Source organism: Leptonychotes weddellii, chromosome 5, assembly GCF_054177405.1.
Source record: "Leptonychotes weddellii isolate Sample4059 chromosome 5, ASM5417740v2, whole genome shotgun sequence".
In the NCBI taxonomy this organism is placed as follows: Eukaryota; Metazoa; Chordata; class Mammalia; order Carnivora; family Phocidae; genus Leptonychotes; species Leptonychotes weddellii.
The window spans coordinates 136,222,543-136,241,491 of NC_138373.1; the positions used below are offsets into that span (position 1 = coordinate 136,222,543).

Consider the following 18,949-nt stretch of genomic DNA (forward strand, 5'->3'; position numbering starts at 1 on the left):
CCCCCCCCCCCCGCCCTGGGGTTATTTCCTCATTTTACTTCCTTTCTGGAGAAGATTGCTTGCTGTACTTTCTCGGTTGTCAGCGTCTCCACCGGGATCAGCTGAGCGAGGATGGGCACGCTGAAGTCAGCTTTTGGGGCTTCACGGCTCACGTGCTGCAAGCCCACACAGTGCAGAACGCACCCAGGTTTATACACACGAGCCGAGTCTTTGTCCGGATTGTGGTACAGCCTATCATGGGGCTTGGATTCTTTGAGCTGACTGTCGCATCTAGAAAATTGTCCTTACTTCAAGGGCAGAATTAAATATTTTGAGCTTTTCCAGGTGGTAAAATAAGTAATAATGGAATATGCATGGAATTTGAAATTTGTAACTTTATGCATGCCCATTAACCTTTCTTGTAAGCGTAAAAGATAAGGCAGTAGGCGAGGCGTAATAATAGCTGACATTTCTGAGCTCTAACTTCTGTGCCGGGCATTAGGACCAGTGTCTGCCTGGTTTAACTTGTTTCATTCTCATGAGTCAGTAGTGTTACCATCCCTAACCTTATGAATGAAAAAGACCTTGCTCAGAGCAAGTTACCTCACTTGCTCAAAGTGGTTGGAACTAAAGCAACTCGTCCCTCAACCAAACTGCACTGCTAATTAAAAATGCAGTCTGCAGAGCTTGGTGGAATTTGTGGAACTGTTTTTGTTTTGTTTTTAAAATTTTCTTTCAAATATTAGAGTATCTGGGTTAACACCAAGATGCAAGCATTTGAGGTTTCATGAGAAGGGGCTCTGGCTTCTGTGGGTTTCATTTGTTCCTATTTGGGGATGGCATCTGGCAGCCCAGCAGAGTGTAGACATCTGTATTAGAAGAAGGCAGAGGCTCTTCCTCTGAGCTGCAAGTAGCTCATGGGAGTCTCTGAATCCCCTGTGGGACAGCTTTTCCTCTGTGGGCTCTTGGAGAACAAAGATAGGAAATCTGTGTTCAAGTTGATTTTTGGAGCGGCTCTCGTGGTAGGAGGCTAGTGTTGGGTTTCTCAAACGTCCCTAGGACTGAAGTAGGTTTCAGGGTTCAGAAGCCCTATCATGCGTGTCCCTTCCCTGTATTGAGCAGAGAAGCACTGCTCACGCTCCTTAGAGTGAGGACTGATTATCTATGTGGCCCTCAAAGCTCTATTCCCACAGGTGGATTTCATTTATCCAAGTCATGGAGCAAAATTCAGACCAGTTCCAGAAAGCTCTTCTGTATCCTCGCAGAAGGCAAAGTGTGTGACACCTGAAGTCAGCCTTGATTCTGGTTTTAAAGTTGTCAAATGAAAATAAGACATAACAAAAATAATAAAATATCAGGACAAGCTCTCTTTATATTCCCATAGAATGTTCAAATAAAGGAAAGGAGGGCATGCAGAACCCAGGACAGGACCTGGGCCCGGAAGTAGGGGTAGTGCAGATGGCTGAGCTGAGGTAACAGACCAAAAAGCCAAAACAGCAGGAAGTGTCAAAACTTGGAAATGGCCTCCATGATTGGCTGCTTAGAGTGGCATGTGAAGCTAGTTCAAGTTCACCTCCATCTCATTCTTTCTAGTTTGTAAGTTTGCAGGGACTCCCCAGTTTAGAACTATTACTGCCATGTAATCCACAAATTGAGAATTTGTGGCTCAAGCTATACTCTTCTCTTACTATTACACTGAAATAAGTAGATTGGAAATAAAAGAGGAATTTGCCTTAATCTTTATATTTCACCTTTGTTACTCCTAACTACGGAAGCCCATTAAACACTGTTGGATAATTGCCTTGCTTTCTCACGTGTGTGTATGTGTGGTTTCTGTCCCCTTTGCAGCATTTCTTAGAAATTATTTATTTAAAAAAAAATGAGAAGATTGGCTTGGTTGCCCTTTAACTGGTTAGCCCCACAGAGTAAGGCATAAGGAAAGAAATTTGGAATATATATTTTAGCTTTTTGAACACCCATGGCTTTTCCTGTCATGGTAATGGTAAAGAGAAAAGAAATAGTCTTTTGTTTAATTTTTCTCTCCTACACCACCTCCCCCCGCCACCATTTTCCTCAGCAGGCTATCTTTTCCGTGGGTGGTGTTGAACTTGAAACGTAACTGTCTGGTGTAGAAGTCTCACACACCACACATTTTGGGACTGGAGTTGGGAGTTTTTTTTGCATGCAACAAAAATCCTAAGGCTAGTTAATAGCCTACCGTGAGGCTTCAGGAAGATGTCAACAGAAACAATATGTTGACCCAAACTGAAATTCTCTATTAGGGAAAATTTGTTTTCTACACAGGCTTCAGCTGGAAAAAATCTGAAGAGTCTTATAAAAATCTCAAATACTAATAGAATTTTTTTCATTTAATAAATATTTATTGGGCACCTTTTATGTGCCAGACACTATCCTGGGTGCCGAGGATACAAAAATGAATAAAACAGGCAACCCCCTTGCTCTCGTGATGGGAAGAACAAGACAGAAAATACATAACTGAATTCATCGGCAATAAAGCCATTTCAGACAGTAGTAAGTGGTCTGAAGGAAATGGACTGATCGGTAGACAACTACAGTGGGGTAAGGTAGAAAGGCAACCAGGGAAAGCTTCTCAGAGGAAGTGATATCTGAGACTCAAAGGATGAAGGGATAAATGAGAATATGCCTGGCAGAGGCTCAGGTTGACTTCAGATTAGAGCTATATTGAAGGGGAATTCTGGAAGCAAAAGATAAAAATCCACATCATGCCCAAGGAACGCGTATGAATTGGATGAGTTGCTTTTATACAAAACTATACCCATTTTGGGTTTCTGTGACTCATTGTTACTTCCTGCGTCACTTCACGGATCGAGTTCTTTCTCCAAAGCTGCCCAGCTAAACTGAGCTTAGGAAGGAACATTTCCCATGCTCCAGTCTTGCTGGCTTTCTTCTCTGTGTTGATGTTGACATGAATTTTGCAGTTAGAAGATCCAAGTGTTGCTTTGATGCCCCTGGGATGGGCTGTGTGGATGGGAGGGGGAGGAGGTGATATTAATAGAAATCTAGAGGGGAAAGAAAGCTATGTCTCTCCTGACCTGGAGTCACCTGAGAGAGAACCACAGCAGCAGAGGCCCCGACCCCTCCATGTAGCATGTTTGGGCCCCCTTGTGATGTAAATGAGAAGCTCCTATTGTCCTGTCCTTGGGGTTATGGAGATCCTTCTCCGCAGAATCTAGCAAAAAGAAAAACAATTTGGTCCACTCACCCTCACTTTTCAAATTTAAATCTTATGTATTTATTTTCTGAGATAATACATTGGCATTGTTCCAAATTCAAAAGAACCAGGAGAATAGACAGTGAAAGTCACACGTTCCTGACATGTGGAGCAAACAGGGATATGGGTTTCTTGGGTATCCTCCCAGAGATATTTTCTAGATGTCTGCAAGCAAAAGGGGGAAGATAGTCTTTCTCCCATTTTGTCAATTATACAATGTATTAAACATGCTATATATGTATATAAACATGTTTATGCTGTGTATATATATACATACACACACACGCACACATAATATAATATGTTAAACATATACACAAAGAGCTTCCTAATTATTTTTATGGCTAAATAGTACTATACTGTTTATACTATATTTAATCAGCTCCCTATGGTTGGACCTTTAGGTTGTTTCAATCTTTTGCTTATAATGTGTGATGCATTAAATCTCCATGTACATATGTCATTCAATATACATATGAGGGGCTGTGGGGTCTAAGGGTATGTGCTTTATAATTTTGATAGATGATGCCCAGTTACCTTTCAGGGAAGTCTCACTCCCACCATCAATGAAACATAACCAATTTCAGCCCAGCATCCATAGTTATCAGGACAAGGTTTCAGTGTAAACCACTCTAGGAAGCTCATTTAGGAAACTGGTTGGTAAAGCCTGGTACACGGTACCGCAGAAAGGCTTTCCTGCCATAATTCGGAGTTCCAGAGAAAATCCTGGTGCCTCATCTGCAGGTGAATCAAAGCTCCCCCAAACTAGATTTTGCCAGCCCTTACCCATCTGCATCAACCGTGCTCCAAAGTCCCGATAAAAACTGCAACGTAGCTCCTAACTCACTTAAAATGGATGAGTGGTGGTGTTTTGTAAATTATGTTTTTATTTTGAAGCAAATCCCGGACTGTGGCATTTCACCCCCCCTGTGTTGCATTACACATCTCTAAAAAACGATGGGCAGTTTAAGTAACCATTCCCATGATGCTATTAAAACAAAGTTATCAGTCGTTCTTTAGAGTTACCTAATGTTGCGTTTGCATAGCTGAATTTTCTTCATTAGCTCAAGAATATCTTCTGAAAATTATTTTTGTTCAAACTGGTATCCAGACAGGGTCCTCAAATCACACGTGGCTGCCCTGTCTCTCTCAGTCTAGAGTGGCCCCCTCCCATCCTTTAGCCACCACCATTGACTGACTGGGGAAATGAAGTCTGTTGTCTTGTCCAATGTCTCACATTGTAGATTTGGCTGTTTGTTTCCCTGTGGTGTCACTCAGCGGCTTCCTCCCCTTTCTGCTTCCTAATACTAAATGAAAGTTTGCACTGAAGGCTTGATTAGATTCAGGTTTGGTTTTATTGGCACGAATCATAGGTGGTTCTGCCCAATGATGCCTTTGACGTGATGAATTCCTCCTGGACGGCAACCTGTCTTCTCTTGAGCTGCACTTGAGAACATTTTTATCAATTTTTTTTTAACTGGTTTCCTGTTTCCTCTCTTCTCTATGACCACTTTCTAGAACCTGATCAATTGTTTGTCTCTGAGCTGATTAATAAGGACTTTGAATTAGAGACGGGAAGACAAGAACCTGGCAGGCCCACACTTGGGCAGTGCCTGCCCAATGTTTCCCTGCATTCATTGTTCTCGGTAGGCTGACGTTGTCCAATAGAACTTTCCATGATGATGACAATGTTCTGTATCTGTACTTTCAGTATGGTAGTCACTAGCCAGATGTGGCTAGCGAGCACTTGAAATGTGGCTAGTGTAACGGAAGTTATACATTCTCAATTAAATTTAAATTTAAATAACCATATATGGCTGGTGGCTACCGGACTAAATGGCGCAGCTATTGTCATTTTTAAAAGACTTGAGGTGCAGACCTTTTCCACCTCCTTTGGGACCTAACTGCTGGTACTTTTTTTTTTTTTAAAGTCCTATTTTAGTTACTGAGATTGACTCTTGCAGAGCTGCTCCTGCATTTAGTGGCAGTTCATGGGCTCCTAGTGAGCTACCAGTTGTACCAAATCCAAGTGGACTTGACCCAGAGCAGATGATTGGAAGGAAGTCACCACTGCAAGACAAACTCAGGGCCAGGTCCTGGGAGCAGGGACACATGCACGAAGATGCTCCATGTGCCCAAAATGATAAGGAGTCTTTGATAAAATAGCAAATATGTAATTACCATCAGGATATGTGGTACAGGATTGTTCTTGCTCAGTAGATGCATGAATGTAGACTTTGTCTGAAAAGAGTCTCAGGTGCCAGTTTTTCTTTTACAACCATGTGCCCAACATCACTGCTGTTCTCAGTGATAGAGACACAAATGTGGATATCATATATGGATGTGTTCAAACTGATGAAATAATCAAACACCTTCGACTTTGAAAGTATTGCATTGGGCAAGGGGAGGGTATAAAGAACATTAAGACATGGTGTCTACTCAAAAGGAGCTTGCAGTCTACTAACATTAACATCCACTGTATATTTATTACGTGCTAAGCATCTTTCATAATTCTCCTTTGATCCTTAACAGTTGTATGTAAGAAAGGCATTCTTAGCCCCATTTTGGAGATAAGAAAGTTGAGGCCCAGGAAGGTTAAGTAAGTTACTAGTTCAAGGTAGCACATCGTACTCAAAGTATAGAGCCAGGACACACACCTGAGCTCAAGCTACCATTCTGTTTCTCCAGGACTATGGTAATGGTCTCCTGACACATCTTCACACCCATGCTTCCAGCCTGCCCCCAACCATGTCGGTGCTCTGCTCAAACTCTGCAGTGGTTCCCTCTCTCTCACCTGGAGTAAGAGTGAGGTCTTTATACGGGCCTACAAGAACTTATGTTCCATACCTCTTACCTCACTGCCCACTGCACTCTGCCTCACTTGTTCTGCTCAAGCCACGCTGGCCACCTCAGGTTTTAGGGCCTCAGGACCAGTGGGTTGCTTGTCCAAGAGCGTGCATCACCCAGACATCCAAATGACCCACTCCATCATCTCCTGCAAGTAGCTACCTAAATATCACCTCTCAATGAGACCTACCCTGAACATGCATCCTTATGTCTTTACCCCACTTTATTTTGACCTACATCACCTTCTAATAGAGTTTATAATTTACTTATTGTTGGCCACCACTCCCCTACACACACACCCAAGTTCTTTGAGGGTAGGATTCTACTCCCCCACCCTCCACTCATTTGTTCAATGCCATTTTCCAAACATCTAGAACATGCCAGATACATTGGGGCTATTCAGTAGACATTTATTGACTGAGGTGAGTGAAACTCAGGTGTGTCCAATTTCAAAGCCACACTTAGCTATTTTTATATATAAACACATACCTACCTGTTTGGGCCTGTTCAGTTGTCCTGGTTACTTTAAAATGTGTAAGTATGTAGAATTGTATAGGAGAATCAGAGTCTATGTCAAGCCGACTTCCTTTGGTTTTAAGATCACCTGGCATAGTATTTTTTTTTTTTTTTAAGATTTTATTTATTTGACAGAGAGAGACACAGTGAGAGAGGGAACACAAGCAAGGGGAGTGGGAGAGGGAGAGGCAGGCTTCCCGCCGAGCAGGGAGCCCGATGCGGGGCTCGATCCCAGGACCCTGGGATCATGACCTGAGCCGAAGGCAGACGCTTAACGACTGAGCCACCCAGGTGCCCCCACCTGGCATAGTATTAAGGGAGCTGTCTCTTGTAGCTTCTTGTAAAGCCAGAAGGGGTAGGGAATTGTGGACTTCGAGCTTCTACCTGTGAGGATACTGACCCAGCACCTAAGTTGGGGTGGGTGGGTGGGGGTGTGTGGGTGGGTGTGTGTGTGTGTGCGCGCGCGCGCGCTCGCGCATGACTGTGCTTGTTCTTACCAGCCTTGTGGAAGACTGAGACAGCAGATGCTTAAGGACTTGGTACCTCAGCCCATATATGTAGTGAGTAAAAGAGCACGTGGTCTTAGAATTAAACTACAAGTCTTGCCACCCTGCTGTTTGATGTATTTAATAGAAATCGTATTTCTCTTTTTGAAAAAAAAAATAGGTTATTCTTGGTGAGAATTTGACTTCAAATTGTCCAGAGGTTATTTATGAAATTAAAGAAGAAACACCTGTTTTCTACAAACTGGTTCCTCATCCTAAGAAGAATATCTACATCTATCTAACAGCCGGGAAAGAGGTAGGTAAAAATGCTAACTATTGCTTCTGACTTCTGAGTAAAAAGTGTTTAATTAATGTCATTATCTAGTAGTGAAGCTTTTACTTTGAACTATCGAGTTTAAACCCTGCTGCAGGCTTCAGGAAGACCCGCAGTGGCTCACAGACATGGAATTAAAAACCTTACTATCAGTAAGTAAGCAAGAAATATTACCTATTTAGACAATTTTATTATTGGCTGTATTTCCAACGCCAAGTTTTTCAGAAGAGGGTGTGCTTGCAAATGGGTGCATAATCAGCAAGGTAACTGAATTTACACATTTATTGTGTGGGCACTGAACGGTTAGATGCATTTATGAATATACCGAATGGGATTGGCTTTGGAATTTGGGGTTAATATCAGGCCACAGTCTCATACACATTCATGAACCAGGAAATATATGGCACTCACCCTACCTCTCTTAATTTATCTGGCTGTTCTAGTTTTTCTTCTTGCTTCTGCTTACTGAAATAAAGAGAATATCTTTTTCCATTTTCTTCATTTTTACAAAGTGCTTTCACCAAGGGAAGGAAAGAAAACTAATTTGTATTCAATCACTACTGACCATGTACTAGTTACTATTCTAAATATGGTCTCTCTGTGTGCATACAGTGTGCTTGTACACCCCCATAAAAACAATGGTGGTGAAATCTGTTAATAATTTAATGAGATAAAATTACCCTTGTTTTATATATGAAGAGCCTAAGACTTGGAGAGGTTAAATAACTCGCCCGGGGTGTGTGTGTGTGTGTGTGTGTAAAGCCCGTGATAAACGAGATCAGATCCCAAACTTGTGCAAACTAGCAGCCTATTCTGGCACGGTAATTTGGACCCATGGCCACCAGAACATACAAAGTGCAAAGGAAATCATTGAGACTTACGGAATGATATAATGGGATAACAGCGGCCTTTGGCCCACCCCCACTTTCCATTCTTTGTCTCTCGTTCTAAGGGGAATGGCAGTGATAGCAAGCTACATGTGCTGTTAGAGTCACAAGGTAGGTACACAAGCACTTTGTAGTCTCCAGAATTCCTAGAAAGGCCATATTGCCCTTTGCATGTTGCAAAGTCGGTTATGTCAGAATGACCACGTTGGGAGGGACAGTGGACCTGGTCTACGTTGTTAAACCAGTTGTTCACCCTATAGACTCTTCTTGAGCGGCTTGTTTCACCACTCAACGCTCTCCATTCTATTTCTTCCCTGGGCTTCCTGCACTTGAAAGATTTTTGTCTGCTCCACAAACTGCATGTATCAAGTAACTATTCCCATTCCCAGGCTTTATTTATCAAGGGCATCTGAAAACTGCCAGCCAGGGAACGGACTGTGCTACCACATGGAGCTGATAAAATTCCAGCCCAAAGCAGAGACTCTTGAAGTCTTGCTTGGCCTGTGCATGTTTTTTCCATTCAACTCTTTGAAACATTGTGAATAGCTCATAAATTCTCATTACTACTTTCCTAGGAACTCAAGACTCTAATCTGGGAACCACTGGGAGAGCCACAGATAGCTGACAGGTCCTCACTTTCAGGAAGGTAAAAACTGCTTAGCCTCTGGTCATTCAAAGCCTGAAGTCCTAGGGAGAGTTTTTGACTGGGCATCAAAGCCAGTTATTTGTACATTCTTCACTTAGGTTTACTGCTGGGGATCCTATTAGTAAGATTCTGGTTGAGCCAGTATAATCCCTAGAGAGGCAAAACCTAGGGAAGGTTCTTTCCCAGACTCTTGGGGAGATAGTAACAGCCAAACTAATATGCCCTGGTACATCCATAGAATATGTGGCCATTAAAAATAACCACATGAAGATTTATGCATTGCTGTGGAATAGTCACTAGAATGTGTTATTAAGTTAGAGAAGCAGATCCAATGTAAGTACTTACAGCGTTCTCTCTTTTACATAGAGTTATGTTGTTTGTGTGTTTAAGTACACTGTATAATGGTTCTCACAGAATGTTCGAGAGACTCATATTCCACTAAGTGTTCTGGGCAAAAGTGGCCCTTGGAGGAGATGTTATTGACTATATCCCTCCTGGAGTATCATGAGCATATTCAAAGGCTCTCAGAAGCCTGTTCTAAGGAAATCTATTTGCCTTTTCAATATAAGGTTTCACATGTTTGTTGGACTGTGGGACCTTTTCTTCACACAATAGCAATAGCCAACATTTATTGAGCACTTAGTATGTGCCAGACAGTGTAATAACCCCATGAAGTCAGCAGCACCATCACCATTTCACAGATGAGAAAACAAGGTTAGAGAGATTACATATTTATGAACACCCCCCCCCCCCCAGCATTAAAAAGATGTGGTGTGAGCTACAAGGAAATAGCCACATTCTGGTCAACTCTGGCTCAGGCTGGTGGTCTGCCCCCACATCTTTCAGCAGCACTGAGGATGTGAGAAATGGACAAGTGTATCCTCCATGAAGTCAACTTAGAATTGAGGAGTACTCCTCAGGATAGCCTATTTTCCTCACGAACCCTTTCTAGAACTCTCTGTTTCTCTAACCTTTTAAAGAAGTTACTTCTACCTTCTAGCATGTACAGCTTCCTGGCTTAATGAGTTCTGCAAGTTCCTTACTACCTGCTGTGGGATTTTGCCTGCAGAAAATGTGCCATGCGACACTGGGGTCCTCTCTGCCTCCTGCCACCCCACTTCCAGGCTCTGACTGACTGTCTCAGATGCCTGGGTCTGCCCAGCATGGGCACCTGCTCTGTGGGGTTGCTGTTTCCTGACAACTGGAAGAGGCAGCTCGAGGGGCAGGCAGTGATTTCTTTTCTTTTCAACTCCAGTGGAGAGAATGCGAGCAAGCGAGCCAGGAGCTGAAGCGATGGAGTTACCCTGGAGGGGGTGTGGGATTCTCCTCATGTCCATGTCCAGCACCAGCCTTGTGCGGACACTCCTGGGTCAGAGCCTTTGCCATCCCCAGGCGCTCATTTCCAAAGCACCACTGACCATAGATCAACTGTCTCTGTGTGAGGACCAGGTGACCTGATTCCATGGCCCCTTTGGAAATCATTATTAGCCGGTCAGAAACCTGACTGCGTATCAGACTCACCTGGGAGAGCACCGGAGAATACAGACCCCTCGGCTGGGTCCCAGACCTACCAGCAGGAGTCTCTGCAGCGGGGGCAGCAGGGTATCCGGGGATCTGCACTTTCAAAAGCTTCCCCAGGGGATTCTGAGGACTGCTGCCCCATGTCATTACAGAGTCATTCCGAGTTCAAGTTGATAAATGTGCTCTTTGTGGCCCTACATCAGATAAGGTGTTGCCGTTTTTCTGGTGTTGCTTATGATTCTGTCTGAAGCGCTGTGGTATTTATTTTTAGGTGAGGAGAATTCGTGTTGCCAACTGCAGTAAGCATCAATCCTGCACCGAGTGTTTAACGGCAGCAGACCCTCACTGCGGTTGGTGCCATTCGCTACAAAGGTATTTCCTGATTCTTTCTCACCAACTCACTTTTTTGGGGCGGGGGGCCGGGGAAGGGTTATGCCGCAGAACACTTGTTGCCCTGCTCTGACGACCCGTTCCAGTGACCTGGGGGAACCGAGCGCTTGGCCGCCGACTGAACTACTGTGGGGTAATCCTCCCCACTCTCAGCGATGTTCCCAGCTGTGCCAGGGCCGCGAGACGGTTGGACTGGAGCGCTCAGGGGTGCCCAGCCTGGGGGTGGGCGCGGGCCGGGCGGCGACAGAAGGAAGGAGAGGCTGGAGATGTCAGGTCTGCTTGTACTTTCTACAGTGCTCTCCAAGACTCTGGGGAGACAGGCAAAAGGTTTTCCCTCCGAGGAGATAAAAGAATAGGGATGTTTGAAAATTTTCAACGGGATCCTCATAATGTGTCGCCTGCGGTTGGCTCGGGGAAGCCTCGTTATTGATGGTGCTGTCTCCTAATGCGTGGTTCGGCTGGCGGGCCTGCTGTACAGCCTGAGTCTCGGGGCAGAATGGGCCGGGCCTGGTCTTGAATTACGATGGTCACGACCCACCCAGGCTCTGGGGCGACTTGTAGTGGCTTCCTCCCTGCCTCGGCAGCTCCTAGTCGCTGGGACCGGCCTGGTTGGGTTCGCTGTTGCCGTGGCAACCGAGTACTCGGGCTCCCACTACGGAAGCGAGGAGAGTGAGCGCCTGAGCTGTAGCTTGGTGGGGAAAGAAAGAAAGAAAGAAAAAAAAAAACCAAAACAAAACCATAACAGTGTCTGTCAGTTTGGTGCTTTCAGTTTTTAAAGGTGAAAAAGGATAAGGAGGAGTAGAACAGGTGCAGAGAAGCCGAAGGCTGAACAAGGGGGCAGTTTGGGGAAAGAAGAGAGGACTGGGAAGAGAACCGGGGAGCTTCTGGGGATGGAAGCCCAGGGCAATGAAGGGAGAGGGCGAGAATGCAGTATAAGCAAGAGGTTCAGGAAACAAACTAAAAACGTGGGCACAGAATTAATTAGGAGTTCCCGGAGGAAGTCGAAAGCTGCGATGCAGCAAGACGCATACTTGCCCTTGCCTTTTGCTGCGCTTCCTCACGGGACTGTTGCCCTCAGAATCACTGGCAGACAAAAGAAGCAGGGCTGGGAAGATGCTCATGCATAATTGTAATTGGGTAGGAATGTTTCCTTCGTGTCGCTTGCGGAGTCTAGAGTTTAAAGAAATTAACTGATCCTGAACAGCATTTCATCGTCACACACCCACTACACAGTTCTGCCGTATTCTTTCCCACCCGTTCCATTTAGGTAGGTTCCCTGTCTACATTTGCAGAGCTCCCTGCAGGGGTTAATTCGAGCAGTGGCCGGGATTCATTAGCCACGCAGAGCTAGTGGCTACTATTTTGGCAAACACAGGTCTGGAGCTCATGGGCGAGGTGTCCGGGCTGGTGAGATGAATTTTGGGGGTTAGATGTGTCTAGATGGGATGTAAAGAAGCCTGAAGACCAGACAAGGGAGGCCATGTTGATTGAGGGGAGCAGTAGTTGGGGAACTGAGCACAGAGGTGGTGCAGTGGCTGGGGGTCAGGGAGATGAAGAGGGGGAGGGAACAGCCAGAAAGGGAAGAGGAAAGACTGAAGAAGGTGGCTTCCATTATGCCAAGGCAAGAAAGGAGGGAGCAGTCCGCTGTGCCAGATGGTGCTGAGAGTTTGGACAAGAGAAGGGAACTGATCCACTGGACTTAGCAGGTGATGATTGGTGACCATGACAGGGGCCGTTGTGGCAAGTGGTGCTAATGCAGCAAGAGAAACTAAGGAGAGAGCAGAGCAGAGACAACTCTTCAGAGGAGCTTTGCTGAGGAAAACAGCAGAAAGATGGAGCAGACACTGGAGGAGAAAGTAAAATCCAGAGGGTTTTGTTGTTTTTAAGATGCATGAAAGCACACTGTGCTTTGGGGCTATTGGGGAAGTTCCAGTAGAGAAGGGGAAACTGATGGTGCAAGAAAGAGAAAGGGTTGCACAGTGTTGTGTCTCAGAAGATGAAAGAAAATGAGATCTAGTGTGAGCGTGGGGAGGCAAGCCTCGGGCAGGAGGTGCGCAAGTCATCCTTGGTCACAGGAGGGAAGGTGCAGAATGTGGGTCCTGGGGCAGGTGGGTGGGGGAGGTGTGTGCAGCGTCAGTTTGTATTGCTTATGTCATATTCAGTGACTTTGGACCAGTGAGAGTGAGGTGGGGGAGGAAGTGCTGGAGGTTTGAAGGGAGAAGAGAGAGAAGATAGGAAAGAGAGCTGGACAGAGAATGGAGATGGGAAATACAGAATGATTGCCAGGTAGCAGGAGGGCCCCATTGAGGACAGTCGTCTTGCTTTTGAAGCGAGAACACTCAGCGTGGTTTTGCTTTCGAAGGCTGCATTCAGCTCTGCTGGTGTAGTCATAGAGTTGGGGAGAGTTAGATTTAGCAAGGTAGGGCTTTGCAGGAAATACATCAAGAGAGGGGAGAGGGGCCTAGGAACTGAGGGTGTATCCAAGGGATGGACGATGGTATTGACATGGATATTTTTACTTAAAGTAGTGGACTCTGGGCTCTCAGCTGGACGTGAACTCCAAGGAGGGGAGTGAGGTATGGGAAGGGGGGCAGAATCTGTGCATGGAAGGTTGCGGTTGGATTTAAGATTTGTTGGAACTGGGGAACTGGAAAGGGTAGTAGTTGGACTGCAGGGAGGTCGTGGATGGGGTGGTGCTATTGGTAATGACAAGGTCTAGGGTACGGTCGTGCACTTGAAGTAGGATGAAAGACAAGATCGTTGGTAGGGAGAGGGTCAAGGAACTGAGGTAGCAGAGTGTTAGATCAGTCATCTGGAAATTACAGTCCCCAAGACTGACTGTGGAAACAGTGTCGGAGCAAAACAGTCCAGAAGAGGAAGGAATTGGCAGGGGTGGGGGTGAGCTGTAGAAGGTTGCAACACGGAGGGCTTCGGGGTGGTATGGGCTGATGGTGTGACTGCCTGAGCTTCCAAGCTGGGGTGCATTGGGGGGCAGGCTTGGAAAAGGGGAGGAAAGAAGAAGCATCCAGAAAAGGCAGCAGGACACAAGCAGGACACTTAGGACGAGTGAGAGGAAGCAGCCAGCCCCTGAGCTGGCTTTGAGGAAACTGTATCCCCAGGGGAGAGGCTGGTTTCGTAAGCACAAGAAAGTAAGAGGTATGGTCAGAGAAGAGGTTGAAGACACCGGGGCATTTGTTGACGACGGGCTAGGAGTTCTAGCCTTCTATAAAACTAGGACTCAGGCTTCCCCTGGTTCTCCTCTTGCTCCCTCACCCCTGTCCCAGTACTTTCCGAGAGGAAGGGTGCTTTTAAAATCTAAACCAGGTCATGTCATTCCCCGGTTTAAAACTTGCCCTGGCTTTCTCTCTTAGAATCCAGTCTAACTCTCTTACTACAGGACCTACATACATTGTCTGACCGTTCTGTGCCTCCCATGCCTCCCTCCCTTCTGTTCACTCCACCCCCCCACACTGGCTTTCTTTTTGACTTAGGACTATACCAGGCTTGTTCCTGCCTCTGGTACTTTGCCCTTGTTGTTGCCTTAGTCTAGAATATTCTCCCCCAGATCTTTCCGTGGCTGGCGCTTTCCTGATCTCCCAGTCTGAAGTGGCCTCACCTCACTCATAATCACCTCACTGTTTTATTTTCATCACCGCCCATCACTGGTCTGAAACGATCTTATTTCTCTGCCTCTCTTGTTAAAATGTAAGTTCCACGAACAGAGGGTCCTTGTCTGTCTTGTTCACTACTATATCCCCAGAGTCTAGAACAGTGCCTGACACAGAGTAGATGCTCAAAAAATATACGTTAAGTGAATGAAGTAGATTGAGTGATTGAGAAACTCTACCAGTTGTGGGTTGAAACTTGTGCATAGAACATTCTAGACTGATGGCCCTTCCCAGCCACATCAGATCACTTGGTTTCAAACTGGCTTGATTCTGGCCTAAGACGAAATAAAACTAAGCCTCAGATCTGTGACTCATATTGAGTTCCAGTACCATTCAAAATTAGGAATTCTAAAGGGGGATGTTTTCTTATAACTGTAGAGCATCCTACTGTGTTTATTTTAAATGTCACAGATTTATTTAGAAAAATAATTTATTTTCCCTTTCGAGAAGGTTGAGCTTTCTTGCATATGTGTCTAGAAAATGGATTTGTTGGGAGTGGGGGGTGGGCAAGAAAACTATCTTAACTTCCTTTTGATCGGGTGTTAAGAATAGGCATCTAGTATAAGCAGATAAAAAGCAATTAGATAAACAATGAGCTCTAAAATGTCTAGTATTTTATTGTTGGAACCTCAAATCCAACCTGTGCTGAATTTGTCTGTGTGGGTGGAAAGCGAATTTTTGCAGGCTGAATATCTTGGGTTTGGAAGCAGTTTCTCAGTTTTTCCCATATTGCAAAGCATAGCACATGTGTTCAGTTATGGATTTCCACAAAACTGGCAATCCTGAACCAATGAACGGGTGAGGTTCCAAAAGTTCATTTGCAAGTTTGTTTGGCACTCAATACATTTTCCCATAGAAACAATGTCATAAATTAAGGACTCAGTCCCAAGCCAGCCCACAAAATCCCATTTATTTGGTTTTAACAAATATTTATTGAGTATCTACCAAGAACCCAGTGTGGGAAATGAGACAGCTAGGTGTTGCTGAGACAAATCAGATGCCATTCTTGGCCTGAAGGAATTCACATGCTAGCTAGGGAGACAGACATGTCAATGGCCCACATGCATTCATTCAGTCATACATCCAACTGACCAATATTTATTGAGCACCTGCGATGTGATGAGGCCTACGCTGGGTGCTCGGCTCAGAGTTATTTCTTGCCTTCATAGAGCCTGCAATCTAGTGAGGAATGTAGGCCAGTGTATCAGTCAGGTTTCTGGTCCAGTGATACTGTGTTAACAAACTCTTAGTGGCTTAAAATAAAAAACATTTATTCCTCTTGTTCATGGGTCTGCTCCAGTGGGAGAGGGTGGGGTTGGGGGTAGGGATGTCCTCTGCCTCAAGGTGCTGGTGGAGAGGCTGATTCGGGTCGTCTTCACACATCTCTCATCCTGCACATACCGTTGCCCAGGCAGAGAGCAAGCAGAAGTACGAGAGGCCGTGCTCAACTGGGCAGCACATGCAAAGCCTCTGCTCATGTCATGTTTGCTGGTACTCCACTGGCGAACACAGCCCAAGGCCAAGCCCAGCATCAGTGGGGTGGGGAATATGCTCTGCCTACTCTAGTAGGAGACCATGGAAACGGGGCCAAGGGTAGGGACGGGTCATTCCAGTACAGGAGAGAGTGAAGAGCTGGGCACACAGTCCAGTCTACCTTAACAAGTAAAAGAGCTCCCAATCTACCAATAAGTACATAGCGTATATAATAAGGGTTTGCACAGAGGCAGTGGAGGATTCCATGGGGGCACATAAAAAACATCTAGCCCACCTTCACAGTAAGGTGGGCGTTTGCTGCAAGAAGAAATGTCTCAGCTGAACCTGAGGCGTGAGCATGTATCAGCCAGATAAAACCGAGGCAGGTGACGGGTGAGGGAACAGGTAGGCCGGAAGCTGTAGGAGCACCTGGCCCGATGCTCAGTGTGGATGGAGCATACAGCCTTGGGGTGCGGGGTGGAGGGGGGAGCCATTGAGAAAGTGGCATGGTAGGCAGGAGCAGTGGAGGACTGACTGGCCTTATAAGCCGCGTTAAAGAATTTCCATTTTGTTGGAAGGACTTTGGGGAGCTATTGCAGAGCTTAATTAGAAGAGTGACCAGTTCAGATGTGTGTTTTAGAATAAGCATTCTGGTGAAGATAGACTAGAGGGGCCCTGCTGGATGCTGGCAGACCACTTAGAAAGTGGTTTTAAAACAGCAAGAGATGGGGAACTGGTTAGAGGGATGATAGTAGCAATGGGAAGAAATGGATGGACTCAAGAGCTATTTGGGAGATTGGATTGACAGGACTTGGTGATTAATTAGATTCCCCCTTGAGTTTGACACACTCAGAATAGGGTTATAAAATGAAAAATAAAATATCAAGGTGGCCATGGCCACTGTTTTTCTGGAAGATGTATTCTTTCTCCCTGATCTAAGTCCTCATAAAGACAATGAAGAAGTGATACCCAAACATATGATGTATTCTTAGTGTGTCCCAGGCATTGGACTAGGCACTAGATTGGAGCCCAATGGATGAGAACTTGTCGGAGGGGCAAGGACTTGGGAGTGATGCCAGAGCTGAGTCTCAGAGGGTGCAGTGGGGTGAGTTCCTGTTCTTTTCCCAGCAACACAGTGACCTTGATGTTGAGATGGTAGAGGAAGGAGTGCAGGTGTCTGACTTGGGTGACCAGAACGACAAGGGTGTCATTACTGAGCAGGAATGTAAGGGGGGTGGCCTGTTTGGGATGCACAGCAATGCCGGGGGTGACTTCCACTCTGGCAGTCCAGGCGAGGAGGAAGAGTGCAGGGCCTGGAGTCGGCTTGCTTGGGATTGAATCCAGGTTTCTTTGTGACTTGCAGATTCCTTATCTTCACTGTGCCAATCTCCTCTTCCATAAAGTAGGGCTAATAATACCTTAGAGGGTGGCTGAGAAGATTAAATCAGATCATGTGCATAAAGACCTGGGCATGGTACCTGGGTCTTAGTGAGCACTTAAGTAACGTTAGCTATTGTGATGGTGGACATGCAGAGGAGGAAGCCGTTAGTTGTAACCAAGGTTGGGAAAGGCTTCAGAGAGGAGGTGGCATTAAAATTAGGTCTTGACTAAAATTAGCACAAGAGACAACAGGTGTTTGTGAGGATGCAGAGAAAGGGGAACCCTCTTGCACTGTTGGTGGGAATGCAAACTGGTGTAGCCACTCTGGAGGACAGTATGGAGGTTCCTCAAAAAGCTAAAAATAGAACTACCCTATGATCCAGCAATTGCACTGCTAGGTATTTACCCAAAGGAAACAAAAATACAGATCCAAAGGAGTGCATGCACCCTGGTGTTTATAGCAGCATTATCAAAAATAGCCAAACTATGGAGAGAGCCCAAATGTCCCTTGACTGCTGAATGGATAAAGATGTGGTATATATATATTTAAATACACAGACACACACACACACACACACACTGGAATATTACTCAGCCATCAAAAAAATGAAATCTTGCCATTTGCAACGACATGGACAGAGCTAGAATGTATTTTGCTAAGCAAAATAAGTCAATCAGAGAAAGATGAACCATATGATTTCACTCATATGTGGAATTTAAGAAACAAAATGGATGAACATTCAGCAAGGGGATAAAAAGGAAACAAATCATGAGAGACTCAACAATAGAGAACGAACAGGGTTGATGGTAGGGGAGGTTGGGGTGGGATAGGTGGGGGATGGGGATTAAGGGCACTTGTTGTGATGAGCACTGGGTATTATGTGTAAATGACGAACCACTCAACTCTACTCCTGAACCAACACTGAACTGTATGTCAACTAACTCGAATGTAAATAAAAAAAAGATTTAAAAAAAAAAAAAAACCAGGCCTTGAAGCTTGAGTAGACTTTCCCCAAGGGACCAGGGTGGGGAAGGGATTTTAGAGGATCCAGCATAGTGCGTGGTCTTCTGAGGGAGCGGCAGATTGGATCGAAGCCCTAGAGCGCACTGGCTCTAGAAAGAAGGACGGGCATGGGGGCTTGGGTGGGACCAGGATGTGAAGGGCTCTGAGTTTGGACTTATATCAGTGGGTGCTGGAAACCCACTAAAGGATTTTCAGCAGAGGACACGATCATATTTGTGTTTTAAAAAGATCATCCTGATGGCAGGGTCCAGCACGAACCGCACTAACCCGAGCACCAGCTTTATCAGACTTCCCAACCATCCGCCTTCCAGGCTCCACTGTCTTTTGGTATATCTCGTAACGAACGAGCTTATCTCCTGTCTCGTCCTGAGTCATCTACTTGGCCACTCTTCCTCCAGCCTTCGTGTACCTCCCCGCCTCTCCCAGCGCCACCATGGGGCTCCGCTTGCTCTGGTCCTAGTCACGTAATGGAACCGGGGTTGGGTCCTCTTGAGAAAACGGGTCGTGCAGGAAAGACCAAGCTTCTTTACCGTCCCTCGCTGTCAT

The 18,949-nt window shown here is 45.6% G+C and overlaps 1 protein-coding gene across 3 annotated transcripts in view; it reads left to right on the plus strand.

Annotated features, from left to right (window-relative positions):
- PLXNC1 (plexin C1) overlaps positions 1-18,949 on the plus strand; it is a 156,216-nt gene that overhangs the window by 23,519 nt on the left and 113,748 nt on the right. For all 3 annotated transcript variants that reach the window (XM_081822199.1, XM_081822197.1, XM_081822198.1), the window contains exons 3-4: positions 7,262-7,396; positions 10,740-10,840. In XM_081822199.1, the coding sequence (XP_081678325.1) occupies positions 7,262-7,396; positions 10,740-10,840 (236 nt within the window). The remainder of the gene's footprint in view (positions 1-7,261; positions 7,397-10,739; positions 10,841-18,949) is intronic.